Here is a 9,480-nt window from a genome sequence, read left to right on the forward strand (position 1 = left end):
ACTTCATTGATGCTGACAACCCTGCCAACAACGTGTACCAGTCAATCGACGAAGATGACATCATGAACCAAGGAAAAGCTGGTATAGACAGAGAGAATGGACAACAGCCAACTGATGAAGAGAAAGACACCAGACTACCACACAAGATGCAGAGGGGCCCCTCTGACATGCAAAACAACCCGACATACGCGTCTGCTGCACAAGACGAAGGCAAAGGTACTCCAGCAGCAAAATTATTGATAAACAATTCTAATAACAATCATGAACCGTTTTTTCCCAATTTAGATGACCCAGTTATCAGTGTTACTATGTTTTTAAGATCTAATTATAGCAAATCTGTATGTATTATTTATGTTTTATATTTTGGTGTTTACCCTCAACACATCATCATTTTTGCGACTTAAATGACCAGCGAGGTCCAAATGTGTTGTCTTATATCTTTCTTTCAGTATTATGTTATTTTTACAATTTATAGATGGTAACTGTACATACCTTGTTTCATTAGCATGATAGGAATATTTTGACATGTTTAGGTGTGAATAATTTCTCATTGGTATCATTATTTGTGCAAAACGATCAGAAGGAACCTGTTTTGCACTAGCGATACTGACAATTCATTCATACTTTTCCTCTATGCCTTTCCTACTCTCCTTTTCCCCGTTATTTTCTTTTCACTCTAGAGTTTGACAGTTTTAACCTTTCCTAGATTCGCCAATGGTCACAAGTTGCTGCATGGCCTTTCTCCGTTCCCGTTTGCTCCGTGGCGTCATCGTCGCTGTAGCAGGTTTTGCCGTGGTCGCTATTGGCTTTCTTACCGTTGCATATCTCACTCTCATACCGGAGACAGAGAACGATGCAGAACCTAGTCTTGTAAGTATAAGATAAGGGTGCGTGTTCTTTTGTTGGGGGGGGGGGGGGCAGCTATGAATGACATGAGCTAGGACTACAGCAGAGATACCTAGATGCAGTGCGAAGTATAACCAGTCAGTATTGCTACGAGGAAGGGGTTTTGAAATGTCAACTTAATCAAAATACTTGGTTATGTTAGGCCTTCTTAGTAAAAGACTCACCAAACTGATGAAACTATTCCTGGAGTTCGTAGTAACATTTTACCATCTATAGTAATAGCATTACCCAGGCTAAAGAGTGAAGCTTTGGAACCTACAAGGGACTATTCTCATGTTTTTCTGATTCTTGCAGTGTGTTGCAAAAAACAACTGTTCTCCAACTAAAAATATGGAATTTTCGATTGACTCGCCCAATCTTCTTTAGCTGGTTGACCATTTCGCTGAATTAGAAAAATTTATTTCTTCACAACGTAGTTAACCAATTCAAATGAATGAATGCTAATTGTATCCAATTTCTTTGCCAACAAAGCACCTGACCAGCAAAACTTCTCCATCTGACCCACCTGCATGGATGTGGACCACCAGTATTACGGCACCTTATTCTCTGACAAATGTAACAGCCACACTGCCTGAGGACACAACTACACCCCAAGAAGTGACAAATTCTCCAGGTGTACCGACTACAACTCCCAAGATTGCATCAGCAGCTGCAGACGCCGGTGAACGTGACACATCAACCAGCGTAAGTCTTTTTGATTCAGTGAAAAATACCGTAGCAGCAGAAGTTTTCCTCTAAACACAATCAGTCCGCAGACATTTTCAAATACAACAAAACGCACGGGTATATTTGTACATCCTAGACAATCTGGTCACTTAGAATTAGATAAAACTTTTTCGGTATTTTTCAACATGATTGTTCCATGCGAGTTTCATTAGTAATGGCTGGGAGTACGTACCGGTAAAGAAACATCAGGTCCAGGTCAGGCCCAGGTCCAGAGGATCAGGTCTAGGTCCGGACCTAAACCTGGACCTTATTACCTGTGAAAACCTACGTCATGAATGAGCGATACTCAAAACAACAAAAACATTGCTAATTTCATTATCTTCGCGCTGCTACTTAACAGTTACCATATATTTTATCTCAAAATTCAGTTTTCTTCAGCTGCAACCAGCTTGAGGACATCGGAGAATGCACTTGAGACTGAAAAGCAAGCTAAGTTAGCGACCAAGGAAGGTGAGATCGAGACCACTAATTTTCAATCCAGTTTTCTATTCAACACCATTTTCTATTTACCAGTGTTTCAAGCATGGTTTTTATTGTATGACTTGTCTCGGATGATTCTGCCAAGTATTCACTACACTACAATACATGCGATTTGCTATAGTGGACCCTAAGTTTGAAACGTAGTAGCAATGACTTACATTAAAGTTGTGCCTTCTACATAGAATTGACCCGTAAATGGGTAAATATAAAGTTATGCATTTCGTCCGTTGATACAGAAACCGCCTTTGCCTGCTGGAAGGCGTCCTTGCACCTATCATGCCCATCTGGAAAGACCCTCACAATAGATTACGCCAACTGGGGCCGAACCACGTCCACACATTTCTGCACCTGCTTCACTTGTGACATCAACTGTCGCGCAGCCAACAGCCTGTCCATCATGAGGGGCGTGTGTGAGGGTGAACAGCAGTGCACCGTGACAGCAAGTGATCATGTGTTTGGTGACCCGTGTCCCGGTACCCAGAAATACTTGGAGACAACATACCGCTGTGTTTCAGGTTAGAACAATCATTTATGTTTTTGCAGGTTTGAAAAAGGCAGTCTGGTTTTGCTTTGTTCATTAGGGTGGCCACCTTATCTATCTATCTTTATGTATATATGTATATGTATATGTATATGTATATGTATATGTATATGTATATGTATATAGGTATATGTATAGGTATATGTATATGTATATAGGTATATATGTATATGTATACGTATACGTGTACGTATATTTGTATATGTATATATATACGTATACGTTTTCAAATGACTTTGAAATTGTATTCATCGGATGTAGTCGGGTAATGTCATGATATTCTTGTTAGTGAGAATATAGCGCACTGTTTGCTCTACCCAGAGGACATAGTTCTATCTTTAGACATTTCCTTAATAAATGTTGTTACAGTGACTCCTGTGACAGATGACGAACTAGGGGTACTAGTGACCAAGTACGCACCGAAAGTTTGGCTGGCAAAGAATGAGAAGTACAACCCTTCCAGTGTCGATTTTCACCTACAGAACGTCAAGGTGTACGATGGTGGTAAATCCTATTTCAGCACACCTTCGACCCTTCCCACCTGTTCTGAGACCTGTTACATGAGTACTGCTCAGCCCCTGCGTTATCCCGATTCCCAACTGCGTTTCTTCGGTGGAGAGCAGGTCGGGCCCACCTATCAGCCTCCTGTCTATGCCGTTGTGAAGAGGATCGATCCGACCACTACAGACATCTTCTACTGGATGTTCTACTCCTACAACGGACCGAAGAAAGTTTGTATGGGTAAGTTGATCTGATTAACAATCCAAGGATAATTAGTATTGCTGTAATTATACGCCACCAATTACTTCCGGAGAAGATGAAGATGCTGTTATTCTGAAAATCAAAAGATTTGAAACAATTACCTTTTTTGTTTTGGTTTTACCCATTTAAAGCAATGCAATTAGGGTACAATGCCTGAACTGCCGTATACCTACTAAAATACTGTTAATTCTAATTTCTATGGAGCTGAATTACTTCACAAAATTTTGGGTCACTCACTAAGCTCAACCAGTGGCATACTATGCTCTGTAACGGGTCATCTTTGTCCGATTGCGTGTTGGAATTTCGAAACAGAATGTGGCTGATATAACAATAGACAATAATCAAAAACACCGCTTTTTCGGTAACAAAAAATGGGTTTTGTACAAGACATGAATAAATTTCTCCAGCCCGCTCTTGGTTTGTAAACGCACGACGATCGTACAACGAACGTAACGTGCTCAAACTGTTACATGTTGACGGAAAGTACGGTGTTTACTTGAACACCTATTTTATCTGAATACATTAATGCATCATGAGGATAGTTTATTATAAAATTATTACTGATAACTTAAGAATGCTAAAACTTTGACGTATGAAATTATGAATATTTGCTGTTGCATGCCTTTAACAGGTTTCAGGTTCTTTGGTAAATGCGCCGGCGGCTTAAAGAGTTTTTCGCACCACGTGGGCGACTGGGAACACATGACCATTCGTCTGGTGGGAAAACAGCCAAGGAGCATCTATGTTTATTCTGCTCACAAATCTGGAGGTACATGACTTTCACTACGGATGTCCTGTAGCTTAACCGGTAGCAGCCACACATTTGAGCTCGTCGTTCCCATTAGTTGGTCTATCCTTTGTATGGCATCTCAGTTGAAGATGCCCCCGACTTTCGGAAGGGACGTACATGTTCATGGAAGTGCCAGCAACCCTTCCATGGAAAAATATACCCTGCACCTGAAACATCTAAGATTGCTTGATAAAGAAATATGGCGGAACGATAGTCTTTAGTAAAGTAAGCAATTAATCAAAACATGATTCCATACCAGCTTAGTACACAATGTAATACATTTCTTGATGATTGTCCAGGTATATACGACTGGGATCCTGCATCGCAGACTTACAGGAGGGGCAAAGATACCGTACAGACTGAAGGGACACATCCCGTTCTATATGCAGCCCATGGTACCTCTTTTGCACTATTTGTGGTAATACATAGAGAAACATGTATTAAGTTCTTAGCACACCACATGCACACACACCACATGCACACACTGCTGCTATTCAATTTATTGCAAGCGAATGAAAAGTAGGGGCAAGTCTTAGGCACTAGGCAGGCAGGCAAAATGTGTGGCTACGTATACAGAGATTTTGCACTATGTCTATAATTCCTCTGAAACAAAGAACTTGCCAATACTGTAACTTGAAAAAAGATAGAGGATGAGTGTCACTTTATTGTTGATTGTACTTTATACAACAACGAATGAAAAGTCCTTTTTGAAAATATACAACATATGTTCCCTAATTTCCGATACTTGAATACCACGGAGAAATTCATATTTCTCGTGCAATTAGATAAACCATACATTATTGTTTCCATATGTCCTTTTGTTTATAACTGTTTTTAGAAGCGAGAAGAAGTTGAACTTGTACAGACCAGAATGTATTAGCATATGTAGAGGTGATAAGATACCTTTTTCCTATATCAAAATTGTACCTTATCACTAGCACTGCGACCTGTACTTAGCTTGTTTCAGGACAAATGTACAAAAAAGGTCATTCATTAATTTTGCTTTGAAATACTAGTACAGCGCACATATCATTAACCAACCAGAATATGAGGGTGGTCCTTGATTAAACAAACGAGCAAAAATGAGAGCCACAATATCTTAGATTGACCGAACAACACACAGACCCAGCTTAGACATCAAATGGCAGCATGCAATAACCATTGTATCACCCTCACAGGTAGTCACAAGCTGTGGTCCACCCCAGGTACTCACACATACAGGACGATTATCATCAACGAGAATCTGAGTGACAAGACCAGTGCGGGTACGGCATGGGACACGTGGAAGAACGTGCCCTTCACCATGTACCGTCCTGATGGAGGCTACACCGGGTCCTGGTCATGGCTCAACTACCAGGGACGGTGGGGGAACAGGAAGGTAAGTAACGTGCCCTTCACCATGTACCGTCCTGATGGAGGCTACACCGGGTCCTGGTCATGGCTCAACTACCAGGGACGGTGGGGGAACAGGAAGGTAAGTAACGTGCCCTTCACCATGTACCGTCCTGATGGAGGCTACACCGGATCCTGGTCATGGCTCAACTACCAGGGACGGTGGGGGAACAGGAAGGTAAGTAACGTGCCCTTCACCATGTACCGTCCTGATGGAGGCTACACCGGATCCTGGTCATGGCTCAACTACCAGGGACGGTGGGGGAACAGGAAGGTAAGTAACGTGCCCTTCACCATGTACCGTCCTGACGGAGGCTACACCGGGTCCTGGTCATGGCTCAACTACCAGGGACGGTGGGGGAACAGGAAGGTAAGTAACGTGCCCTTCACCATGTACCGTCCTGATGGAGGCTACACCGGGTCCTGGTCATGGCTCAACTACCAGGGACGGTGGGGGAACAGGAAGGTAAGTAACGTGCCCTTCACCATGTACCGTCCTGATGGAGGCTACACCGGGTCCTGGTCATGGCTCAACTACCAGGGACGGTGGGGGAACAGGAAGGTAAGTAACGTGCCCTTCACCATGTACCGTCCTGATGGAGGCTACACCGGGTCCTGGTCATGGCTCAACTACCAGGGACGGTGGGGAAACAGGAAGGTAAGCCAGGGTTTATGTTGTTGTTGAACCTCCAGTGTGAGATACCGGTAGATTCCCCTAGCCACAATGAAATAATCCTTACCCAAATAAACCATTTACTAGGATATACCAGGGTACATACAGCTATAAACAGCATCATTCATAGACCTCCTAAGTGCCTTGAAGTTCGAAAAACTATGTTTTCGGTTGTTGTTTGTGTGATGATATGTGTGTATGTGAACAGCACCAGAATTCGTTGATGGATCTTAGATTTGTTATGTTGGTTGTTTTCAAAATTAAGAAATCATAATATCAAAGGGCTTAGAGGGCGCCTTTCGCGGTACTGCAGCAGGACTTTCAGTTTTGATATCTATTTCGTCCTGATATTGGCCAAGTGGAAAATATCTAGCTTTCAGAGGTGGTTGGAAAGATAATATCTCAAGAATTGGTTCACGGAATGTCGTGATTGTTGGTATGTAGATAGCTAAAGGGATACCTTACATAATGAAATGATAACACACGAAGGTCAGTGTTTCTCCACAAATCTATATTTCTGTTGTATAAAAAAGGGATGTTGATTATAACGGCTATCAAAATGTTTTAGAGGTGATGCGTGTCTAGGGTCTGTCCATATTTGCAGCAAACTTCTGAATGCGAATCCAGCAAAGGAGAAATCCAAAATACAACAGGGACACATACAACTTTAGTGCAACCTTTATTCAGGACAATTTTCCACAAAAATATCTTTTTTTGGGTGCAAAATCAGTTCAATCGTCCTTCTGCGGCATACATATACCTCTCTCGTTATTTTACATAAACCCGACATTCTACTGGCACACATATTGTGGACATTATATATAGGTTGAACAGAAGTATACAGCACAACAATAACACAAATTATGATACTTCTACACTATATAGCGCATTGATAAAAGTAATTATATACTGAACTATCATATGACGATTACAATTTCACAAAACTATAAATGCGAACACAACTGATTAAATAGACGTCAACATCAAAGTAAACACTTGATATTTTTACACATAAACCGTAAAGTCAAACACAATATAATCATTTCCCATTCAAAATATTTCCCTTTCGTCACAGTAAGGCACACAGGCTAAGACGATTAGGTAGCCAAGAAAGGATCCAATACGAAGATTTTAGCTAGTTCAACCAACTCCTGCAACTCTTGCAAAATTGACCTTTGGGGTCATCTTCCCTCATACACAATGTCAACCTGCTGACAAACAAACAAAAATATAAACTCTGTACAAGTAAATGATAAACTCACGTCTTTATCTCAAGTCTGGATAAACAAGTCCAAACACTCCAACTACAATATAACGCCAAATGAAATAAGCTCTAAATAGGTATATCTAAAATCCAGACATGTGTCCGTTGTATCAGTCGTTTTTGCATTTTACAAAACTGGAGCAAATGCTACAAATATCCTATTACATCATTGGCATTGTTTAACGAAACACTCATTTTGATTTGACCAAACTAGATACTTAACGTAAACTCGCTTCCCAAATCCTCCTTGTGATAAATGTCCAAATCGGATGCCCATTGTGCCTTCCCTGAGAGGATAACTCTACCTGCTTAAATCTTTCGAGGCCAATTTCTTTTAATCCTCCAAGCTGCAAAGGACTTAACCAGGGCTATGTAAATATAATGCGTAAGCTAAGAGGCTGTCATGGTGACTCAATATTACGAGCTTGTCAAATAAAAACATTTTAAATGTCTACTGAACACAATACCAACTGAACCGAGCCATTAGTATGTTTATAGTGTTTTTGTCTGCGAGGTAGTTATTGCTACAGCAAGCTGCAAACACTTTCTTATTACCTGAAATATCACAAATGCTCGCCATCATACGCTACTGTCATCATAATGTAAACAATCTACTCAACCAATAACATGGAATGAGCGGATAGAGTAAAGCATCTGTAATATGATGATCAGTCGAAGTCATCCTTTTGATCTCATTATGTGTGACGCACATCCTTCAGCTTCCAAAGTGATGATAAAATGGGCATAAACATTAATTTAGCGAGAAATTTTCTCTACATTTCATGTTGAAAGCAAGAAATTACATGCTTAGCTGCCCAGAAGCGATTAGCAAATTGGCATCAGTTTACTTCTTTCGAGTGAGCTAGCATAATTGGTGGTTAATTTCAAACATTCTGCTCACTGTGAAGTGACTCTGCCCTATTCTATTTCCAAAGATTTGAAGGTTATGAAGAATAGGTCTACAAAGAATTTTCCTGTACGTTTGAAACAGTCTTCTGTTATGGACCTTGTCCTTCAAGACTTGGTGTCTTGATGTTGATATTTTCAACACGGGTTTGCTTGTTCTTGCTACATCCGCAAAACACATACCCCCATAGAGCCTTGAGCTCCTTCCGAAACTCCTTGTTTCCAGCAGTGTAAATGATCGGATTCACACATGAATTACAAGTGAAAACAATCCTTGCCACAAGGTTTAGGACTCGTAGACTTTCCCCGGTCTTGTACGCGAAGATGTCCATGATCACTTCTGGAGTCACGCAGACGTTGAAGGCGATGTATATTGCTGCCATGTTCTTGATCTGGCTCAGGACGACGGGCGGGATTTGGTTCTCGTCTGTCCCGTTGGCGTGGACGCGGGCTTTCGAAGCTTTGACCTCGCGGTAGATCAGGACGTACGCCACGATGATGACAGCGTTGGCAATGATGGCGAATGGCAGCATGATGCTGATGACGTAGGTGAAGGATGCAACGGCGTCGTAGTCGCATGTCAGGAGTATCGGGTTGAACCCTGGCTTGCCGAGCCCGGCTAGCAGAGGACTTGTGACAAGGAAGGCAACCGCCCAAGACCCTGACACCAGCAAGGCGCACCTTTAAATGTAAAAATAAAGTATGGTTATCATTCAGCTCCTTCCCTCTTTCTCTCTCTCTCTCTCTCCCTCTCTCTCACACACACACACACACACACACACACACACACACACACACACACACACACACACACACACACATACTTGCTATAACCGTTTTTATCATAATTTAGCAGATGCCATCATTCATTTTCATGATTCATTCTGTATTCCGTAACTAGTCAAGTAAAGATCTTATCTCAACTTTCCTCATATCCTGTCACTTCGTTTGATCCTAATCCTCTATAAAATGTACTTCACCTCGTGTTCTGCTGCCTATATCAGTAGTACTATCAAAGTAGTGCATATCTGCACATTTCA

At 41.5% G+C, this 9,480-nt stretch overlaps 2 protein-coding genes across 2 annotated transcripts in view; one reads left to right on the forward strand and one right to left on the reverse strand.

Moving 5' to 3' along the window:
* Positions 1-11: 11 nt before the first annotated feature.
* LOC118407864 lies at positions 12-8,265 on the forward strand. Its single transcript, XM_035808418.1, has 10 exons — positions 12-216; positions 707-870; positions 1,378-1,590; positions 2,001-2,082; positions 2,349-2,627; positions 3,023-3,394; positions 4,047-4,184; positions 4,505-4,600; positions 5,384-6,255; positions 8,254-8,265. The coding sequence occupies exons 1-10, from the start codon at positions 63-65 to the stop codon at positions 8,263-8,265; spliced, it is 2,382 nt and encodes a 793-aa protein (XP_035664311.1). The 5' UTR covers positions 12-62.
* The window catches only part of LOC118407840 (melatonin receptor type 1B-B-like), a 3,344-nt gene continuing 824 nt past the window's right edge, over positions 6,961-9,480 (reverse strand). The window contains exon 2 of the mRNA XM_035808379.1: positions 6,961-9,121. Within this exon, the coding sequence (XP_035664272.1) occupies positions 8,533-9,121 (589 nt within the window). The 3' untranslated portion in view covers positions 6,961-8,532. The remainder of the gene's footprint in view (positions 9,122-9,480) is intronic.

The sequence above is a fragment of the Branchiostoma floridae genome, unplaced genomic scaffold (assembly GCF_000003815.2).
Source record: "Branchiostoma floridae strain S238N-H82 unplaced genomic scaffold, Bfl_VNyyK Sc7u5tJ_1494, whole genome shotgun sequence".
NCBI lineage: Eukaryota > Metazoa > Chordata > Leptocardii > Amphioxiformes > Branchiostomatidae > Branchiostoma > Branchiostoma floridae.

What these genes read in the sequence shown, in the direction of transcription:
- LOC118407864 (XM_035808418.1), top strand. Translation starts at nt 63, where the DNA reads ATGAACCAAGGAAAAGCTGGTATAGACAGAGAGAATGGACAACAGCCA. An exon ending in TGCACAAGACGAAGGCAAAG is followed by an intron (nt 217 to 706) that starts GTACTCCAGCAG and finishes AACCTTTCCTAG; the next exon opens with ATTCGCCAATGGTCACAAGT. An exon ending in AACATACCGCTGTGTTTCAG is followed by an intron (nt 2,628 to 3,022) that starts GTTAGAACAATC and finishes ATGTTGTTACAG; the next exon opens with TGACTCCTGTGACAGATGAC.